Source organism: Diadema setosum, chromosome 3, assembly GCF_964275005.1.
Source record: "Diadema setosum chromosome 3, eeDiaSeto1, whole genome shotgun sequence".
In the NCBI taxonomy this organism is placed as follows: Eukaryota; Metazoa; Echinodermata; class Echinoidea; order Diadematoida; family Diadematidae; genus Diadema; species Diadema setosum.
The window spans coordinates 11,689,287-11,712,302 of record NC_092687.1 but is presented as its reverse complement, the minus strand read 5'-3'; the positions used below and the strand labels follow the sequence as shown (position 1 = coordinate 11,712,302).

The 23,016-nt window shown below is 40.0% G+C and overlaps 2 protein-coding genes across 2 annotated transcripts in view; one reads left to right on the top strand and one right to left on the bottom strand.

The window, feature by feature from the left end:
* The window catches only part of LOC140246545 (uncharacterized), a 69,313-nt gene extending 67,089 nt beyond the window's left edge, over window positions 1-2,224 (bottom strand). Inside the window, exons 1-2 of the mRNA XM_072325887.1 lie at window positions 2,183-2,224; window positions 869-947 (exon numbers count right to left, since the gene is read on the bottom strand). Of these exons, the coding sequence (XP_072181988.1) occupies window positions 869-947; window positions 2,183-2,224 (121 nt within the window). The remainder of the gene's footprint in view (window positions 1-868; window positions 948-2,182) is intronic.
* Window positions 2,225-7,117: 4,893 nt separating this feature from the next.
* LOC140247035 (SAP30-binding protein-like) lies at window positions 7,118-22,733 on the top strand. Its single transcript, XM_072326334.1, has 8 exons — window positions 7,118-7,154; window positions 10,360-10,596; window positions 12,706-12,863; window positions 16,354-16,488; window positions 18,003-18,082; window positions 19,934-20,046; window positions 21,419-21,592; window positions 22,528-22,733. Exons 2-8 carry the CDS (start codon window positions 10,398-10,400, stop codon window positions 22,731-22,733), a joined length of 1,065 nt encoding a protein of 354 aa, XP_072182435.1. The 5' UTR covers window positions 7,118-7,154; window positions 10,360-10,397.
* Window positions 22,734-23,016: the final 283 nt, after the last annotated feature.

Sequence of the window (23,016 nt, the reverse complement as noted above, 5' to 3'; positions counted from 1 at the left end):
TCCGAGAGAAAAAGCATGTTAAAGAACTCCTCTATAGTGGCCACATGTCAACAACGGTCACTTTTTTTGGCTCCCTTGGATGGCCGTAATAGACAGGTTTGACCATAGGTATGAATTTTAAGTCATATCCATGTATTGGTAAATGATTTTCCATGGCGCAAATCTTGCTTGCTTTTCACTACTTGGTAACACGAGTTATTCATGCATAAATTGTGAAGATACATGTATACGTACAAGATACCTTTAATCCAAAGTCTCATAACCTTTGGCTAGGTAATTTCTTAAGTAAAGAAAGAGAGCAATGCTGGGATTTCTTTAAAGGGGATGGCTAGTAACTGATCAGTGGGAATCAGTGGGAAAGCTGGGGGATGATTGTTCCAATACTTGTGGGATTCATTTAAGAGTACATTATATATCTATTGTTGTGTGAAAATTATTTGCTTCAGAATGGTCTCATATTCAAGAAATGTGCAGTTTAATGCCCCGTCACTGTACAGGCATGCTAACCTGGAAACAATAAACTGCACATTACTTGAATATGAGATCATTCTGAAGCAAATAATTTTCACACAACAATAGATAATGTACTCTTAAATGAATCCCACAAGGATTGGAACAGTCATCCCCAGCATTCCCACTCATTCCCACTGATCACTTACTAGCCATCCCCTTTAACAGCTCAATAATGAGGAATAATTCTGCATGGGAGGGAGTGCTTGACTCGAGCGCTCAGTGACAAGTCTGCAGTACCAAAATACTGCAGGCAATGTGAATACCTGAAGAAAGAAAGGGAAACACAAAATTTATAAAACAAATATTGAACATCTATTAAAATAGGTGTCAAGTCGTCGTAACACAATGCACTCACATTGAAGCTGATGTGGTGGCAGACCCTCCCCCTCCTGTAAGTGTGCTGTAGCCATAAGGAGTTTCCGCTTGGCCGCCTCCTGCAACAGTGAAGACAAATTTGCTGCATATCAGCTGGTACACACTCTTTGGTAAAAGCAAGAGGTTTACTTCAAAATGCCATCGTGACGTTATCTGAATTGAGCAATGACAGTTTCTGATATATAAATTCATTGATATAACATTTCTGACGTGAAATCCTATTCCACTCAATGACAGCAAAAGAAAAAGTGACAGCATTTAAGATGTGACCCCATCCCCCCCCCCCTAAAAAAAAAAGTAATACTACTCATGAAGCTGCATTTGCATGTAAGAATGGTTAACAACATTGGATGTGATTTCTCTAATTTTGATATTTAAATCTTTAAAAGCTGTCCCACAAAAAATACAGTGTTTGTAAACTTGTACATGAGACCACGCTCTGTTACCACTCTAAATTCTATTGCTATTGTACAGTGCATGTTGTGACAAGCCCTTATTCATGGCTCGACACTAACTTTTTTGTTTGGTGGCCCGATGGGGCCACCAAAATCCTAAATTTCAAATTTTTGGTGGCCCAAGAGAAAAATTTGGTGTCCAGAAAAAAACAATAAAAAACATTAAAAGTCCTTTTTTTTTTTTTAATGAGTCAAATATTTAAGTTTTATGATAGTAAGAATTAGAAGTTGGACATATCTGCTCATAAATAAACTTCAACAAACTTGCAACACTCACTCTCAGGCATTCATTCAGTCCTTTTCATCCACCCTTTCAACAAATTTAACTGCTAATTTCCGGCGCGAAAAGTTGCAAATTTATTGACATACTTTTCAAAAAATTTTGGTGGCCCGAGGTGGGCCACCAAATTTGCCCTTTTTTGAAATTTGGTGGCCCGACTTTCATTTTTGGTGGCCCCGGGCCACCGGGCCATCGTTAGTGTCGAGCCCTGCCTTATTTGTATCACAAATGTCATAGCTAACAATTTCTGTGTGCTAAACATCATCTGGATAATCTCCAAAGAAAAATTACTTCACTCAATTTTTTTTACAAAACAATCTACACCATACATTGTACATGTAGGCACATCAATCCTGTTCTTACACGTAAAACAAAGCAAGTTATTCCTTCAGAAAAAAACACTCTCAACTGCATTTGTACACAAGCATCTCTTGCAGTTGGAAATAGAAACATAGAAAATCAAACACAGCGTTTACCCACAAGAAATTAGACAGCCTACAGTGTATATCTACACGTTCCCCATGTTGCACTCGGAGATCTTATCAATTTATACACTTACATAGCTGAGACCACTTTCCTTCAGCGTTCTTATGATCGGCATGGTCCGGGCATCAGTTGACCCGCAAACTGAGGATTAACTGCAGGGGTAAGATCAATAAACCTTAGATTGGCTTGGATTCTGAAATTCACTAAATTCAATCCAAGGCAGTTTTATATATTTTGGGCTGGCAATATTATCACATTAAATACACATGAACATATACATTGGTCTATAAATAAATTAATCAATTTTTCAGTTTAAATTTTTAAATGATGTTTCAACACATGGACACACATACAGGATCCTACTACAATACTCCTAGACTATCATAATTACATGTCGGTAATTAGACAGAATGGCGCTAATGCAGTTTTGCATTGGGTGCCAAAATTCTGGTTTTACAAAATAAAATTCAATCTTTAGGTCAAAGTGATATGTGAAAATCTTTTTCCTTTCTCTCTCTGGGTTTGTGGTCACTTTAAAGTCTCAAAATAGTGAATTTTCCAAGGGGTCATGTTTTCATGGCAGTGCGCATTACAGATGATTGTTCCACCTGAAATGTAGCAATCCCACAGCGATCACAGTGAGTTTCTCTACGGCATCTTTAAAGAGACACATGTTTACAACTCTCTTTCTTTTCTCTTTCCCTGAGCTCGTATCAAGTTTTGTGGTACTGGTTTATATTTTGATAATACAAAGTGGTTGACTGAGGTCTGGTGTTGTTCTGTGTTGTTCGTGTGTAAGGATGTATCTGCGTGTGGGTGTCTGTGTGCCTGTCTGTCTGTGTGTGTTTGGAGGAATGCAATGAGAATATCTGTGAAAAATGTGATTATTATATGTCAATCTCAAAATAATTAATCATGGCCTTCCGTGGACTAAAAATCAAAGAGAAAGACAGGGGGGTGAAAAAGAGAGAGAAGAGAGCTAAAGAGGAGTAGACAGCCAGGTGAAACGGGATGAACAAGAAAGGATGGGAAAAGGCAGAAAGAAAATACATGAAAACAAAGATATAAGGGGAAAAAATCAGAATAACCGTGTAATCAGATTAATAGAAAGTAGCGTTAATTGGGGAAGAGAACATGGAAAGGAAATAAAGGAGGAAGGAAAAAATAGAGATAGATTGAAATTGAAAGGAAGAGAGATGATTGAAAATTAATGAAAGAACAGATTAATAGACTTGGAAAAAGACTTAAATTGCATGAAAAAGGTAAGAAAAAATAATAACATTTAATGTATGGATGTGAGATTGAAAGAAATGTTATATTGAAGAGGAAAGAATGAAAATGCAGATGAAGGGAGAGGCAGGTGGAAGGTAACAAAGAACAAATAAAAAAATACATAAAGAAGAGTTGGGAAATAAAGAAAAGACTAATAGAAAGGAAAGAGAAAACATGCAAGCCCTACTCAAAAATGAAAGAAGAAAAGACATAAGGACAGAAAAATAAAGGGATACTGTAAAAGTGGACATTTTCGCGGTGTTGAAATTTTCGCACATTTCGCGCAACGAGAAGCTAGCGTGAAAATAAAAGCACGCGAATATTTTTGCATGCCATATGTTCCAGTACTTGAAGTCTGAATTCCGCGGAATTAAAAACGTGCGAAAGTCTTCTGACACAGCCAAGTGCGAAAAAATTAGTCTCGTGAAAATATCCACTTTTACAGTACACTTCAAATTACACAACAAGCCTCAACAACTCCATAGGCATAATAGATTCATTTGGGACAAGCTGATGAAAAGAGGAAAAAAAAATCTTTTAAAGATACCATAGAAAAAATTGTTGTGATCGTATGGGATTGCTACTTTCAGATCAACGATTGACTTTTGTGCACTGCACTAACATCTACCTTTAATTTTGACATTAAAATTCATCATTTTTAGGATTAACGCGACAAAAGAGACAGTAAAAAGTTTTTACAGTCTACACTTGCTGAGACTACATGTAGAGCTACACATAAAAAGTAAAGATTGAATTTTATACTATAAAACAGGAATCTAGGCACCTGGTAAAAAAGCTGATGAGGGAGGGTCTCCAAAGATTGCTAGTAAAATTCATAACTAGCTCAACTGCAACGTAAACCCCGTTGCGGGGCACTGTAACCAGTATTATTGGCAGTCCGTAACATGTACATTGTACATGTTGGAGTCACTGTTGTGGTTATAGCTCAACTGTACAACTAGCCCGACCAGACGCTGTAGTACGCTGTGCGAATACAGCGTCTGACCAACGAGGCATGCACCTTCAAAGTGGGGAACCACAACACGACTAGAAAACTTATTAAAATTTATATGTTACTCACGTTAAGTGCATGCTTGTACACTGTATTACAGATAAGGTACTAAGTCCAGAGAGCCCTCACGATTAAGTCCATTGAACAAAAAAATAACACTTTCTAGCGCAGCAGAACAGCGAAGGAGTCCCCGACCATCGGGGTTCATCGTTGCAGAATTCAAAAATTTGTCATGCAATCGCTGAACTCTCTTCGTGTTTGTCAGTCCGTTGGTACAGCCCTATCGCGCTACATTTGTACTTTAATACAGCGACTGGGCTGTGTACAGTTACTGTACAACTAGACATGGTAGGCACCTAATTGGTAGACCCATGGCCATCTCAAAAAATAGATTGAGGCCAAGGGTTTCTTTAAATTCACTATCACTCCACAGTTTAGATTCTAAATTTAACATGTTATTGTTCAGTATTCTTGTTAAAGACAGAATGCTATCCGATTGCAAAAATGTTTAGAAAAGTTCTAACGTTAGCATCTAACTAACAAATAGATCTAGGCCTAACTCAATGAGTAACTGTTTAGATGTCACAACACTGTGTAAAACTGTAAAACAGATGAACTGAAACCAAAAATACAACAAAAAAATTAGAACCTAATGTCATGAAAACAAGTTTACCAACTGAATAATGAAAACAATTGCATTCTCATGGTAGTTCCTAGCCCTATATCGACCACCCTTTTTGAAACTGACCGCGTGTATTGGCGCACAGAACGCTTAGTACGCTACGCACTTCACTGCACGCAGAGCACATAAAAATGGATTGGCTTTGACCGTTGATGAGGATGGTGTGGGAAAACGCGAAAATTCACTGTTCATTAATTTGGTTTTAATCAAGGACAAAATTTCGAATAAATATTTTCACCGAATCGTAATGTAACGTTAATGTCTATGGAGGTTTCTAAAAAGCTTCGTACAACACGGTGTTCAAAAGTACTAGACACCTAGATCTAGTGTGTGTAATACAACTCGGTTTGCGTGCATTGTCAATGCAAAAACAGCGGTCAATCTCAATAAGGAGCTTTACCGCAGGGAGCTGAAACGAGGCCACGCAAGTTCGACGGCGATATTTTTGCACTGAAACTTCGAATCGAAAAGGGAACAACGGCATTTGATAGTGCTGGATTTTCTCAATCACGTAGGTCAAGTTTTTTATGTGAATTTCAGTGTTAAATATTCTTATCAAGCAAATAAACATTAGGCGGTCGATGAGTAGTAGGTCCAACCATACACCATGCACCACGCACGCGCGCGCACACGCACACATGCACACATGCACAAACACGCCAATAATAATGCATGGGACTGACCGGATTTAGTAAGTCACTTTTTCTCAATTTTCTAGCTACAGTGGGGAAAATCTACGTACTTTGTTGACAAGATATTGCAACCGGGAAAAGGGACTAAAGCCACGCAGCCTTGTTGTGTATTCAATTTACATACAGCTCTAACGTTACATACCAAAATACAACGTTGTAAATCACATAGTCATTCCTTGCAGTCGAAGAAAAGAACTCCGATATCCGATACAACGTACTTTTTATTATCGTACAGCACGGCAGAATACACTCCGATAGTCAGTTCAGTTCGGGAAACCCACTCACAAGGGGGGCCCCTCCTTATAAGTAACCCGTCCCCCTTATAAGTAACCCCGTCCCCCTTATAAGTAACCCCCGGGGCACCCCTTATAAGGAGTCTCCACGCTTTTTTGCAATGCAACGCGAAAATGAAAGGACTGCGGCAATTCGCTTGATTATGTCCATAAAGCTTCACAAGTTTCCTAGTTACTCACGAAATTTGAGCAAAATCGGTTTGAGGCATCATATCTAAAAACATGGATTTAAACGCGATGTCAAACGACCCATGCGAATGCTGAAATGCGAGCGATTACTGGCGTGAGTGTCGCCAGGCGCGGCGGCGCGGCAATGCTTGAGTGCAGACGTGGCGACTGAGCACGGAGGTCAGTCGCCACGTCTGCACTCAAACATTGCCGCGCCGCCGCGCCTGGCGACACTCACGCCAGTAATCGCTTGCATTTCAGCATTCGCATGGGTCGTTTGACATCGCATTTAAATCCATGATTTTAGATATGATGCCTCAAACCGATTTTGCTCAAATTTCGTGAGTAACTAGGAAACTTGTGAAGCTTTATGGACATAATCAAGCGAATTGCCGGAGTCCTTTCATTTTCGTGTTGCATTGCAAAAAAGCGTGGAGACTCCTTATAAGGGGTGCCCCGGGGGTTACTTATAAGGGGGACGGGTATACTTATAAGGGGGACGGGTTACTTATAAGGAGGGGCCCCCCTTGTGAGTGGGTTTCCCGGACTGAGTTAGCGGATCGAAGTCCCTGGGTGGCCGGCTGGCTGGCATTCGGGTCGCGGCCCGCAGCAAAAATCGTACACTCAGAGGCGTATGGTAGCAGACCATTCGGCGAAAGAAGCGCATGTATGCGGCGGGTGTTGGGTATTTTATACACATTGTATGGTGTGTGATACCGTGTGTGTGTGTGCGTGCGTGCGTGCGCCGCGCGTGTGTTTGTGTAGTGCATGTAAGGAAGGGGATCGACGGAGCGCGGGTAGTGTACGTTGCGTACCGCGTTGGGAGGTTTACTCAGCGCTTAGTTTTAATTGTGCATGCATACAACAGCCTAGGGATCTGTATCTTCTATGTCAAAAGTTGTCAAACCGTACATCTGCATTGATTTGTGAGTATGTTTTAGTACTTTGACATTGTCTTACGAATCCTAACTTCATAATATCCACGTCCATAATTGTTTAAATACGTATAGAAACAATAACTGTCTGAGTCTTGTGTGTGTGCGCTGTGGACGTACAATGTTACGTACAGCAGTATGGTTGGGTGTTCATAATATCGGACACCTAACGTTTTTCTATCAATAGAAACGTGGAAAATCTCACAATTTGCCTGAAATTTTACTCACGTGTAGAGAAAATACTCCGGATTCACAAGCGCGCACTGAAAATGCGATCTGAGGTACGCGCTCTAGATGGCGGCTTCGAACGCGTGGGGTGTCATTTTTTCCGCACTCAGTTGCCGGGCTCATATCGACCGACCACCCCGCCCTCTATTGACAATACGTATAAAGCGTACTTAAACGCGTTTTTTCGACAAGCTGCTGTTTTTTTCTAGTCGTAATTTTTTTCCCCAATAATATTTGAATATATTTTGAATCCTTCGATATTACTTTTGAAGGACTGTTTGATGAATTTGACTTGATTTTCATTAGGAAACTTTTCATCGTAATTGAAATAAATTAGATGAGTCGGTTTGTTTTTTTGGTAATCATGTAGAAATGCACACCTGCCGTTCTCTTCGTCGTTTGTCAATCAAATTTTGTGCAGCTATTGGAGATGCTAAATTGAACCATATCAGAGAGTTTTCATGGAATTAGAAAGCCGAAAAGGGAAGGAAAATGAGAAATCGGAGTTGAAAAGTACGTCTGTCGCGAACGTAAAATCTCCGACGTAGTAGGTAGTGCATCGATTTCGCAGAGAACGATGTCAACGATTATAATCGATTCTAGTAGTCTCTAATTAGCCACTTACTAACAATATCGAACACGTACGACTCGAGCAATACGTGTAGGCCCTGCTTTCTTTTTCCTATTTTTTTTCTCATTGTTCTCATTGCCACTATCATGATTATCGCTATTCAAATTATTGATACAGATTATTCGTACCAGGATTTAGTCGTCCTTTCCTTGAAAATTGTGGCAAGTATTGATTTTATCTTGACAAAAGTTGATAATAATAATAGAACTCTAATAATCTTATTTCAATAGCGTTGAAGGGAATAGAATGAGGTTGAAGGAAAAGTGGAAGAAAATGATAAGGCTATTAGAAGGAGGGAGAGAGAGAGAGAAAAGATGAGAGGGAAGTTGAATTCAAAGGGGATTTGTTTCTAGTAATCTAAATATAGGCCTAATATTAATAATCTTAGAAAAGTGTACAATCATGTTTTAAATATGGTGGACTTCTTATAAAGTGTTCATTCTACATGTACCTAAAAAGATACTCATGGCATTGTGGAAACAGAATATTGAAATTGAAATATTATTTTTTTGTAATTGATAAGTTTGATTTATAATATAAATATTATTGTTTTTATGATTAGTATTTGTTTTTCCATTTCACTTTTTAATTATGTATACAAGAACTGCAAACCCCAATATTTGCTTCTGTTTTGTAGTAGGCTATAGGTATGTCCATTTTATTGTGCAATAATAATATTCATGATTTTTTTTAGTATCATAGTTGATGGTATCTTTATTCAACAAATCATTGATTGCAGCCAGAAGCTGAATTACAAACGATTTTACATAAGTGATTACATTGAGTACATACACAGTATTGCATAAATATACAGGTGTAAAATTACAAAATCAAAATAACACAAATGCTCAGGTCAGACAAGACAAGAACTATTTAAAAAAAAAAAACACACCTCAGTCACTATGATGGAGAATTTTCTTTTTATTTCATATATCTTTTACTAGTTTGTACACGTACAATGTATTATCCTTCCATCATTCAGTCAGCAAAAATGTTGACAGATATACAGTCACACGCAGGAGAAAATAAGCTAAAACGATAAAAAACAGACGCATCAAGATCACTTTCTTTATTCCACTTTTTACCGCTGAGCCGACGTAATTATTGTGGTTAAACATCAAACAAGCGGCTGTATCACAGACTACAACGATCGATTATCATCGTTATATCGCTCTTGTACATAATCGATCACCCATCAAGCTACGCTGACACAGCCGTCGATCGCGATCGGCGTACTTTTGAGTCAAAATTAGCTACTTTTCTTCTGTAATTGGCTATGAAATTTCATGAAACCATCAGATATGGTCCATCTTGACATTTCTGATATCCAAAAGAAGTTTTCATAGACAAATTAAGGAAGGAAATTGTAGGTGTGCATGGTGTGCATTTCTACATGATTACCGTTTTTTTCACATTCATTTCTCGTTTCTGCATCAACTCGTAGTGTCGTACGGTCGTAGCGGGCGACAAAATGTTTATGTCATGTGTATGTGTAACGTGTGTGCACGATCGTACAAGCGGCGGTGACAATTTTGCGGTCAAAATCGTCAAATTTATTACGGAAGGATACTCTACATCTAACAACGAGTCAGCAAAGGTAGGCCTAGTTATATGTAGTTACACGATAAACCTTATTCGATTTTGCTAAATTTCGGTAATTTAGAGGGAATACTTAGTTGTTTTCGCCACATTTTACTCGGTAGCGTAGCCCAGTGAAGAATCGAACACCGTTGCGCGTAGTCCCATGCGTACATTTTCTTTCTGTACGCGCAATGCCATTATAATGCGCGGCCGGTCGTTATGGACCCGGTCGGTGGGTTGGACCCCTACCATACCTTGCATGAGGCTGTTGTTTCTGCTGAGGGTTCATTACAGGACTTGTGTTATGAAAGCTGGGAAGGAGATATTTATAAGTTGTTTTGAAGAACATTGTGGATTGTGCGAGGAGGCGATGTGTGTGCAAAAGATCCTGTCTAACCTGTTAACTGTTACTGTACGAGCTGAAATTTTTGCTGTGGTGTTAATTTCGCGAATCGCCTTTGAACCGCGAAAATAACAACACGCGAAAATAACAATGCGCGAATAAATTTAACTAAGTTCAGTTAGAGCCTCGCAACAACGAAATTAACAACACGCGAAAATGTTCTCCAAGTAGCAATTCGCGAAAATATCTGCACGCGAAAATTTCAGCTCATACAGTATTACATTACATCTACATGATCAATGAATGATGTAGTTATATCTGTACAATGTAGTCTATTTCGAAGCCAAACTTAAGACGTTGAGACAAGCTTTTGTGTTCAGTCTTCATTAGTTCATGATCTTGATTTTGTTAAGGTGCATCATTTGCAGTGTAAAGAAGCCAACTACCAAGTATGTCGCTACAATCCAGTGAGAGTGTGGGGGCAAGGAGCCTGGCCCACCTCGTCAGCTATGCCTCTGACTCCGACGAGGAGAAGATGAAGGATGAGGAGGAGGAAGAAGATGGAGAGATAGCGGAGGTGGAAGGAGAGAAACCGGATGGTGATGGCATCTCTGCCAAGGAGACCAAGACACAGCTGAAGCAAGGAGCGAGTAAGGCAAAGTTTACTTTTAAAGGCATCGTATAGTTTCGGTTCAGACCTAATGTCAGGTTTCTAACATTTTTGGGGAGAAAATGAAAAACCTCTTATGAAATTTGAAAGAGCAAGTAATTCCAAGAGGGATTCAATGTTTATTTGGTGAAAATTTGTTTTGAAATGGCTGAGTTATCCACTAAAGTGCCATCCTAATAAAAGGTGGGACCTACAATTTGTACTGTAGGCCTACCTTTTATTACGATCACTTTGCTTTACTTTGTTTTTGGATGTCTCAGCCATTCCAAAAGCAGTTTTCATCCAATAAACTTTGAATTCCTCTTAGAATGGCGATGCTCTGTACTTTTTCATAAGTGGTTTTCTGGTATCTCACAAAAAGAAAGGCCCAATCCTCGTCTCCACAAATACTATACCATCCCTATACATGTTTTAATAGCTTCCCTCTTCTTTTTTTCTAGGCCTGCTTTTCTCTTTATTTTGTATTGGGGGGGGGGACTAAAAAAGTAGAAAAATATGATCTTTTCCAACAAATTTTGTGTTTCTTACAAGGAATTTGACCAAGAAATTCTGTGAAAAGATTGATTGATTATTCTCCCTTCAAGTTTAAGCTCAGATTACAATGTACAACCGTAGGTCTTTAGTACAGAGAATCCAGCCGCCCTGCTTTGAGACCATTTTCTCAGAATCTCACCTAAAGCCAAGTATAGACCTGCATGTGGACCGAGTGAAAACAGCAATATTAGTAGAACACATCTACTGTTCAAAAAGTTTATTGTTAATGGTGCCATCATGTCGGGACGAGAAGACCACAACAGTTTGTGACATCACTAGAGATCAGTGATAATAAAGAGAATTGAGAATTCCACAAAATTTGAATTTTTAATGAAAAGTACCGGTACATGTGCACATTCCTTCAACTTGTAACTGAAGGGTAATATCATACCACTAGGCCTTCTTCCTAATTGGGGTAGGTCAAGTGCTCGTTTGTGTCCAGCATAGTAAAAAAAAAGTTTAAAAGAAATAACAAAACGAATGAATAAATGCAAACCTCTGCTGTGTGTTTAAAAAAGAAAAAAAAATTACATGTAGAATAGCTGCGGAAAGAATTACAGGTATGCTTGCTAAGATTTTAGCTTGCTAAAGTACTGTACATTTATGCGTACGTACAGTGTACCCTGTATAATTAATGTTACAATTGTGTGTCCTCAACTATTTCCCCATACATTGGTAAGAAGCAGATTCTTTTTCTGACTTTCAGCTATTACCCCAAAAATAAATAAAAGACAGAAAAAAAAAACACAAAAAGTGAACACTGACTTGTCTGTCCGATTGGCGATTTGTCAAAGGGCCCCATATTTGGGTTCATAAACTTTGAGATGGATCCCAGTCAAATGACTGGCTGAGATCTTCTACAATGTATGCAACCAGTCTTTTACTTTGCCTAAAGGCCCAACTTTACACTTTATCAGGTTTAAGTAGTATATCAATGTCCCATATATATATATTTACTTCTGTAAATGAAGGCAATATTTTTATGTGCTTTTGTACAACTATAAATATTGACTCTATTAAAAAAATTTAAAAAAAGTCACCTGAGCTTGGAATTATGGTTAACTGTATAAGCAGAAACGTTCGCAGCACAGAACTCGTTTTTTAAAGGGACTGTACAGTACTGGTTGAGGTGGGGATTCATGTTTTGAACATTCCTAAGTGAGATAATGAAAAGCCTCTTATGAAATATGAAAGAACATGTAATTTTAAGAAGGATTCAACATTTATTTGATGAAAATTGGTTTTCAAATGGCTGAGATATCCCAAAAGTGCTAATAATAAAAGGCGACATGCCACAACTTTATTAGGATCTCTGTGTTTCACCTTGTTTTTGGATATCTCAGCCATTTCAAAACCGATTTTCATCGAATAAACTTTTGATACCCCTTAGAACTGCATGCTCTGTGACATCTCATAGAGTGGTTTCTGAATATTTCGCAAAGAGTTAAAAGCTAAATCCTCACCTCGACCAGAACTGTACACACCCTTTAATATATCTGACAGTTGCACAACACTATACACAGGTGTAACAGTTAGTTCTCTTGTTTCTGCAAAGGCCTTGTGTCATATTACACTGTTGAAGAGGAGGAAGGAAGGAAAGAAGAAGAAGGAGAAGATGAGGAAGAAGAGGATGTGGTCAAGGGTCCGTCAGGGTCAAGGTCAAAGGTCACACCAGAACCCGACGAGGAGTCTTCTCAGCTGAAGAGAAGTTCGGTAAGCGAGTCAACTGTGGCAGTGTAAAAAGTATTTATACAAATTGTGAATGGTCCCGAGTGTTATGGTACATGATTTCGCATGAGGTGATTTTAGAGGCGCTGTATTTAACAATTGGAAGCCGAGTTGAATAGTGCGCCTCATCTTTCACCGAGTGTGAAATCTTGTTCCATTGCATGAATAAAGACCATACACTATTTGTTTTTGATACAACACCTCGGACGTAAACAGATGTGGTCCACTCAGATTCTTGAATCTAGCACAGAAATGGCAAGCATTTTTTTTTGTGAGAAAGGCAACTGAGTAGCACAGTCAGTCAGTCTAGTAGTACCATCAATGCTAGACTGACTGAAAGTGATGGTTAGTGCGTACTATATGTAACCCTGCATCACAAAACAAACATTAAAGGTAGGGAATCCCATTTGCATGCCTTAAATGAAGAGTTGTATGAATACAGTGGTATGTTGAAGAGAGTATCATTTTAGAAACTCCCATAAAGTATTGAAAGTGGAAGGTAACATTTAGTACATTTTTATTGACCGTTAGATTTTGAATTGAATTTTTTTTTCGGGGCTCACTGTAAATTCCAGTATATTACTAGGCTACCTTTGCAGACCCATGCATGGCATGTGTGTCCATCATGTATATTTTGTGAAGAAAGTTCATCAAAACTTACAAACATTTCTATATACATTCTTGCCACACACTCTATATGTTATTACATCAGCTCTTATACTTTTAGATTTGTGTTTATAGATAAAAAATACAGAAGACTGCAACAAAAAGGCTTAAGTGTGGCTGACACACAGAACTACTGAGTAGTTGAGTTTTGTGCATTATTCAAATTGTAGATAACTGTTGACTTCCAAATTTCTCAGCAGTGGCCTAAACAAGTCCCCTGAGGTTCATATTTAATGTTTTGCTGCATTTTGGGAGGTCTGTAAAAGGTATCCCCTACCTTTAAGTCGCCAGACATGAAATTTTAGTTAAGAGCATATATTTCTGAAAGAGCAGACTTTAAGCTTTAAAATGATGTATAACTCAAAGCAAATGGACTCTCCTTACCTGCATTGTATGTAAATATTGGAAAGAAGGCACACACTCGGGGAAAAGTGTGAACTGAGAAAAGAGGTTCTGAAGTACAGTGTCTATTCAAGCGCTTAATCTTTACCAAGCCGTGCTGGCTGTGTGATGAATGGGACAAAAAACAGGATGTAAACCACTGGAGTAACAATAATAATAATGAAGGCATTATCAAATTAACCCTAACTTACCCCCCCCCCCCCCCCCTGCGACCATTCTGGCGCGCAAAATTTTTTGACTGCGCCGTTCGCTGACTTTTTACTTTCAAGTCTCGCGCAACTTTTGAGACCAAATTTGTCGCGCCCGGGCATACCGTTCCAAAGCCACGCCCCTTCAAAAAACTTTCGTCAACCCCCAAATTGCTCAAAAACATATTTTTTTTGTACAAAGTCAATACAAATTGTGTTTTTTCAATTAATTCATATAAAGATTCATATTTTTGATTTTGATGGCTGAAATCAATTTATTTTAGTATAATTATGCTTCAAAAAATGTGTGTGACAAATTCTGCTGAAAAAACAACAAAAACTAAAGTTCGTAAAAAAACAAGGAAATACATAAAGAATTGATAAAACAATAAAAAACATAAGAAATTAATTTTGATTCTGAATTTTTTTGTACGCACAAATGTTTGGAATGTCACTAGGAATATTTAAACCAAAAATCAGCATTCCATAAGCTTTTATTAGCCAGTTACAGACAAAAATGATTTTTTGGCATATATTTGCAAAATTAATTGATTTAAAATAGAAAATGCAAATTTTTTGAAAATTTAACTTAACAGTCTTGTAGATTACATCCGGCTTTATGTTCATGCAAAATTTTGCGGCAATCGCGCGATCAACGGCCGAGATTTGAAGGGGGGGCCATAATGCCCCCCAGGAATTCAAGCTCGCTAAATAGCCCAGGTAAGTTAGGGTTAAACTGAAATTGAGCATGCCTTATCAACACATTCTGTCCTTAATTAATGCCAACTTTCAAAGCGGGTGTAGCATCATCCTTTCAAAAGTTATAGGAGTTGAAAGTGAAGAGAGTGAACAAGGTTTTTAAGAAATGAAAAGGGTACTCTAAAGACACACTATTCTGCCAAAAAATGTTCGAGATAAACTGCTGAAAAACACACTTTCCTGCCCGTTTTATGATCCCAAATTTTAGCTTAGTGTAGAAGAAGATTTGCAATCTCAGAAAATATGAAAAAGTCGAGATCGGCTCGGTTGACCCATTTCACCTATTTTCAGTCCTCACACAAAATCAGTGTGGGCGACTTTTTTTCGTTTTGTGATGCACGGTACTGATGGTACTTTCAACTGAATGTTATGTGATGAGCAATCGACCAATCGGATAGCTACATTCTTTTTAACTCTTTATGTGCCATGGTGGAAACCCCCTGTGTGCCACATTATTCTGAGACACCAATGTTGTCATGCTTTGGGAAGATATTCTGTTTTTTAAATCCATGTAACTTTTACAGATTTCTGTTTAGCTGGACACGTAATGAGCAAAGTTGTAGAAAAAATGCCAAGCCATGTGTTGATAAAAATGGTATGACAAATATGTTATTGCTTTTCTTTGAAATGACCGGGAACTACATTATACATGTAGTTAAAAGGCATGACTTTTGCATGCTAAATAGGGACAGAAACTTAGAATTTACACAAAAAATTCAGTAAGGAACACCAGTTTTGGTCAATCATCAAATAAAATGCAAGCTATATGTAAAGACGAACGACAAATCGTGAGAACTACTTTCATTATACTGTGACATTTGGCAATTTATCGATCGGTTTTGGCGGATTTGTGCGTTTGAGCAGAATATATGCGAAGTTGGCATGCCGTCAACTGAGTTGGGAGTGCGACATGGCACATAAAGAGTTAAAAGTGTATTGTAATCTTTAGTATTGCATTCAGGCAGTGGCTGCTTGTGGCCTGTCCCATTTCACTGCAAGTCTGGTGGGGGATATCTTGGCTTGAGCTAGAATCATAGGATAACCTTGCTTCTTCATTTTTAGGAGAGGTTGAGCTCACATGAATTTCCTGGTGTCGAGGCTTGAATGTTTTAATGTAATCAGGAAGAGGGCAGGATTGACACCAAAAAAAAAGAAAAGAAAAAAGACTACAAAAACAACCATGTCAATGATGTCATGCCGACTTTAGATTTAATATTATTGCTGAAACACTGGGTGATATAACCTGGCATGTTTATTTTTGTTCTCTATCACTCTCATACACACTGATGGGCAATCGGTCAAAGTTGCTATCAGCTGTCATAAGCAATCAAAAAGAGACTTGTGTTTAACAGGTACATTGATTTGTAATCACTGCATATATTTGATAATATTTGATAATGACAACAAAAGGAAGTATTTCGTGAAAATATTCTCAATTTCGCATTCATTCTATCATGCAGCTTGTGGACAAGGACTATCTCACGGCATCAATGTCGTTACCGGAGTCAGCTCTCTCGCAGAAGATCCGCCGGCTCAGCGCCGAGGAGGTCTCTCTGCCCCCCGAACCACCTGGCAGGTGTCCCAGACAGCTCCAGGTATGTTTGGGGAATTCAGGGAGAAGGATGGTGATAGGGGAGGGGGATGGATCGGAGTGATGTGGATGGTGGTGGTGGTGGTGATAGTAGTGATAGTTATGATGATGATGATGATGAGGAGGAGGATGATGATGATGATGAGGAGGAGGAGGATGAGGTTGGTGATGATGAGGAGGAGGAGTAGGAGGAGAAGGATGGGAGTAGTATGATGGCAACAGCAGAAGATGGTGATGGTAGCTGTGATGATGGTGAACGGATGATGGTGGCAGCTGCGCTGATGATCATGGTGGTACGGTGATGGTACCTATAATACTAATATACGATGATGATGATGATGATGATAATTAGGAAAAAGAAAGAGGTGATAATTTCACTATTGGTGATGTTAGCAGTAATGATGATGATTGTATCAGTGAAGATGGCTTTGGGAATGTTGATGGTGGAGTTGGTTCTTCTCCTTGTACAATGTAGGGTATGGCACAATGTGCCTGATCGATACCATTTGCTGACTATTGCTAGTCACCTGGGGCGAACCACAAAGGGTCGGCATCATTCGCCAGTTTTTTTTCTTGTGCGGTCGGTAGAGGGACCACTTCACCAGGTTAGAACCCTGCTCTTACAAGTGATTTTGGCAGTTGTTTAGGAATGGTGGAGGTAGCAAGTATGATGGCAGTGGTAATACTTGGTGATGATGATAGTTGTAGCAAGGGTGATGATGGAGGTAGTATGGATGATAGTGGTGGTAGCAAAAATGATGGTGGTGATCTAAGTGATAATGGCTGTGGTAGCAGTGATGATGATGGTAACAGTGCTTGTGGTAGTAGCAGCGGTGATGGTGGAGGACACTGGTAGCAAGGATGATGGTGGTGGTCCAACTGATGCAAGAATGATGGTGGTAGCATTGATGACTGAGATGGTAGCATGAATGATGGTGGTGATTCCAGTGATGAAAATGGTGGATTCAGTTATGTTGGTTGTGATAGCATTTCAATGTTGATGGTAGCTGTGATTGTGATGGTAGCAGTGACTGTGGTGGTGTTAGCAGTGACTGTGGTGGTGTTAGCAGTGACTGTGGTGGTGTTAGCAGTGACTGTGGTGGTGTTAGCAGTTATTGACAAGGAGGAGAAAAATGAGTGATGGTCTTGAATTATTGTGGTGGTGATTGGTGATAACATTCATAAAATTTGTAGTAACAAGTATGATGACTATCCAGCTGATGACGATGAGAAGGAGGATGATGATGTAATGATGATGATGATGAGGAGGAGGATGAGGATGAGGCTGATGATACTGATGCTGATGATGATGATGATGGTAGTGCAAATGTTAGGGGCATTAGTTAGCCATGATGAAAATGGGAAATGCACTGCCAGCTAATGTTGTCAGTGAAAGTGATGTTTCTTCAAAAGGTAAAATGAAGTCATTAAGAGATGTGGAGATCCAGAGTGCTTGTTACAATCATGATTCAAGTCTATGGCTTGCATTCTGATCCTGTTGTCTTATTCTTCCCACAGGAGAAGATCAACAGCTACTACAGGAAGCAGCAGGATGTGAACCAGCTTATTCAGAGGAGAAAAGATTTCAGAAATCCAAGGTAATGGAGAAAATAGCAAGCACAACAACCAAAGTCTTGCACAAAATATAGAAAATGGAAATGAAAGATGCCTCAGCAGTAAATTTACATCAAATATGTTCAATTTTGTATCCTAATGCCCCAGTCACATAGACATCCCGGATCACCCCGGACCACCCCGGATCTGATCCGGGGAGAGATCCGTGTTGACGCCGGGAGGCCAACACGGCAACTTTTGGAGGTCAAAAACATCCGGCGTCATCCGGGGATTGCCGTGTTGGCAGAGCAATCCGGGGTGGTCCGTGTGGCTGCCGTGTAGCTGCCGTGTTGATCCGTGTAGATGCCGTGTTTGTCCGTGTAGACGCCGCGCTCTTCCGGCCTTATCCGTGTAGCTGCCGTGTTGATACCGTGTGTACAGCCATACCAAAATCCCGGATCTCCCCGGATCTCCCCGGACGTCCCCGGATCACCGTGTAGATCCTTGAGCATCCGTGTTTATATGTGACTGGGGCCTAAGCCTCCATCACGAAGTGTTACCACAGAATAGTTCTTTGAGTTGTCTGGCCGTCCTTTTATCGGTTTATCTGTATTCTTTTTTCACTCGGTGTATACGGGACAAATTTTGAACTTGGTGTATAAGATATTACATGCATTTGATACTGCACAATAACATAATGAAGAATTTGGGCCATAGGGTCAAAGGTCAGTGAAAATGTTTAAAAGAAAAAAAAAGATCCTTATTTTTGACGATAGCTGAAAGTGTTTTCATGAAATTTGGTGATTATATCTTGCCAGATTGTAATTTGTTGCCAATCCTGTGAAGCAGTCATCTCACGTTGTCAAGATGTAGTGTGTAGACCTATTGCAGGGCTCGACACTAACGGTGGTCCGGAGGCCCGGGGCCACCAAAAACGCACGTCGGGCCACCAAAATTTCAGAAATGACGAATGTGGTGGCCTGATCGGGCCACCAAAAAAGGTCGGATGTTTGCCTTTGGGCCACCAAAAATAAAAGTTAGTGTGGAGCCCTGCCTATTGGGAGAATTAAGCAATGCAGCGGATGCATGCCAGTTGCCGTAGCGACATTCTTATTTTCCCAAGTTTTGAGTCAAGTTTTCAAAAGGCTGCTGAATGTGTGAAAGACGCTGTAACTTTTGGAAGTTAATATCTGTATTTCATTACAGTTACTTTGAACAGATACGATTGTATTTTTATGTCAGAATAGATCAATATAGTGTTCTTTGATATTCATGTATTGTTCTCTAAAGGTCAAAGTTTAAAATTTTCCTTATTTTACCATAAGTGTACTCCAGATTTGTATGAATTGTGATAGCAGTAAAAAAAAAAAAAAAAAAAAAAAGGATCCATTGAAATGTAAATACATTTGTGGGTGCATTGATCAACTCACTTGTGGTGCAGAGTTACGTTTTCCGAGCAACTTTCAGGGAGTTTTGGACTGTTGATAAACAAAATGCCATTTTGATTATGGGGTTACATGTTTTTGAAATGCTGAAAAAAGTTCAATCTCAAATGTGTTTGGGCCACAAACGCGTTTTGCAGTTGATAAACACAGTGTCATTTTGAAGCGCCTCTATAGCTTGGACCTGCCCACGCCAACCACTGCCGACTACACATCTCCGCTCCTTGGGTAAAACTGTACGATGGAGCTGCGCAGTGACAGGGCCTCCCAATCGACTCACAACAGAGTTGATGGACATCAACGGAAGAAACACAATCAGAAAGGTGTTTGCAATATTATATGTTTCGAAATTGGGTATTGAAACGTGTATCAAACATGAAACAGTTGATGGATGTAGCACTTGTTTGTGATTTTATTCATGAAAATCCCCAACCTTGTATCTCCTTCACTCAGCATTTACGAGAAGTTAATTGACTTCCTCGGTATCGACGAACTTGGCAGCAACTACCCAAAGGACATGTACGACCCTTATTGCTGGGAGGAGAGCTCATACTATGAGGCTCTTGGTGAGTATCGAGATAGGACTGGTCGAATCTCCAGAAAAATTAACACCAAAACATAGTTCATGTATGCCTGCAGAACTGTCAATTTTTTGCTCAAAAATGTCTACATGTATGCAGAAGGAATGTGTGGAAGAAATAATGCTGTGATAACGAGCTTTCAGTTGGGCAAGGACACAAATGTGAAATGTTAGCCTAAAAGCTCTGTCGGAAGGCCACAATCTCAGAACATACCTGATCGTACTTGCTGTGTAATTTTTTCATGACTGATTGTCGATAATCGACAAATCGAGTCACAGCAATCTTTGAGAGTGAATCACATGATTTCTCTCTTCTTTGTCATTCATTCACTCATTTCATTCCCTCTAACTCTTCCATTCTTTGGTCCTCTGCTCCTCATGTTCTGTCATTCACTCAATGATTCTTTCATTCTCTCGTTCTCTCACTCCCAGTCATTCTGCAACTAAGGCTCAGTCTCCTCTTAATCTTTCATTCTCCTATTCTCTCGTTCTTTGGTCCTCTGCTCCTCATGTTCTGTCATTCACTCAATGATTCTTTCATTCTCTCGTTCTCTCACTCCCAGTCATTCTGCAACTAAGGCTCAGTCTCCTCTTATTCTTACGTTCTCCTATGTTCTTGTTCTCGTTCACATCAATCTGCAACTAAGGCTCAGTCTCCTCTTATACTTACATTCTCCTATTTTCTTGTTCTCGTTCACATCAATCTGCAACTAAGGCTCAGTCTCCTCTTATTCTTACGTTCTCCTATTCTCTCGTTCTTTTGTCCTCTCCTCCTCATGTTCTGTCATTCACTCAATGATTCTTTCATTCTCTTGTTCTCTCGTCATTCTGCAGTAAAGGCGCAGTCTTCACTTATTCTTTCATTCTCCTATTCTCTCGTTCTCTCGCTCCCCATCAATCTGCAACTAAGGCTCAGTCTCCTCATATTCTTTCATTCTCCTGTTCTCTTGTTCTTTGGTCCTCTGCTCCTGATGTTCTGTCATTCACTCAATGATTCTTTTATTATCTTGTTCTCTCAATCGTTCCCCATCAATGCGTGCAGCAAAGGTGCAGTCTCATCTTATTCTCTCGTTCTCTCGCTCCCCGTAAATCTGTGCAGCAAAGACTAAGTCTCCTCTTATTACGTTCTCCTTTTCTCTCGTTCTCTCGCTCCCTTTCAATCTCTGCAGCAAAGGCTCAGTCTCTAAGTATTCTTTCATTCTCATAATCTCTCGTTCTTTGATCATCTGCTCCTCATGTCATTCAATCAATGATTCTTTCGTTATCTTGTTCTCTCGCCCCCTGTGCAGCAAAAGCTCAATTTCCTCTTATTACGTTTTTCCTATTCTCTCATTCTCTCACTCTCCATCAACCTGCAGCGAAGGCTCAGAAGGAGGAGATCCAGAAGAGGAAGGAGAAGGAGAAGAAGGAGAGAACCAAGGTGGAGTTTGTCACTGGCATGGTGAAGAAGCCCCAGCTCCAGGCAGCTCTTGTGACCAGCACAACAGGAACAGCGCCCTCAACCTCTGCAGCAAGCCAGGGACCAGTCCATGGTAAGAACAAAGAGCATGTATCACAGTGACGTGACATTTGCTCCTCCGACAGTTGGTCCACTCTTATTTTCTCTTCAGACTTAGGGTCAGGTTTAGGGTTAGGATTGTGATAGGGTTCGAGGTTTAGTTTGATGCGAGGGTTAGGATTAAGGTTAGGGTTGTGTTTGTGGTTAGAATTCATGTTTGGCTCAGCATACAGATATTCCACGGGAGCAGCTGTTGCTTGCGCAAATATCATGCAACCTATATTACACATACTAGAGTGGTTACTCGCTGCACGCCCTGAGTGATTGCTCTGTGACTGCGCAGAGAGACATTAGGCTCTAGGCTTACCCCTCATGGCTAGCATGCTGGAATACTAGCAACCAGGGAGCAGCCAAATCAAGGAGTGTAGATTCGCAAAAAAAATTTCAAAAGTTCAAGTTCGCCCTGTCTAAGATGTTACGAGAGCACGTTGAGCCACACACACAGATTTCAGTTTGCCATAAGTACATCGTCGCTGGGGCGACAAGACCTCGTATCTACAAAATGTCAAATGTTCAGGAGAGCAAAAAAACATGGCAGCCAAAGCACTGTATCCAATGGGATAGACATTCCTTTGACATGCCGTGGTGGCTTCATTTTTGGGGTAAGACATCTAGGATTTGGACAGGACATCACTTAATTGATTATCTGACCATTAATCTAAAAAAGTCATTTTCACCAAAACTGCAGATACAAGGTCTTGTCACCCCAGCGACGACATGTAAATGGATAGTGAAAAACATGCTATAACAGGGTACTTGTCATAGGATTTATGTCCTCTTTATAAGAAGGTTCCCTTGCCAATGTGCAGTCATTCTATGAAACTTGGTTTAAGGAACAATGAAGAATTCCGAAATTGCAAAGTTTTAATGTCTTCCCTCTTTCCCCCATTCCCGTTCCCAATTTTACAGAGGAGAAGAAGCGGAAGAGTAAATGGGACAACCCGATCCAGACCCTGCCACCTCCTGTCCCGCTCATGCAGCGACCGCTCATTTCCATTGTCACCACCACCATCACCGCCCAGTCCGTAGTCTCCACAACGACGTCGGCAACGGGGTCAAAGACCACGGTCATCTCATCGATAGGGACCTTTAAGAAGCCGAAGATGGAGAAATGATGACATAAATGGTATCCCGGGGTACCGAATAAAAAATCAGCCATTTTGTTTAATTATTATTATTTTTTTTTTTTAAGGTTGTACCCTGGGTGCCAAAAAGTGGGAAATTATTTTGGTGCTGGAGCTAGCGGGCGCTAGCCACTGTCCTCGAGTGGACGTGAGGTGGCGCTACACCTCGTGGTACCCCAGGGTACAACGGTACCCCGGGGTAACGCGTGATGCATCAAACAATGAAGGGCGGCCCTCTGATGTGTGTATCAGCAACAGAATGTTGCGTGCATTA

Excerpts from the sequence above, each read along its gene's own strand:
- LOC140247035 (XM_072326334.1), top strand. The coding sequence starts at position 10,398 with ATGTCGCTACAATCCAGTGAGAGTGTGGGGGCAAGGAGCCTGGCCCAC. Across the intron at positions 12,864-16,353 it reads CTCAGCTGAAGAGAAGTTCG|CTTGTGGACAAGGACTATCT; the intron begins GTAAGCGAGTCA and ends TCTATCATGCAG. Across the intron at positions 21,593-22,527 it reads AAGCCAGGGACCAGTCCATG|AGGAGAAGAAGCGGAAGAGT; the intron begins GTAAGAACAAAG and ends CCAATTTTACAG.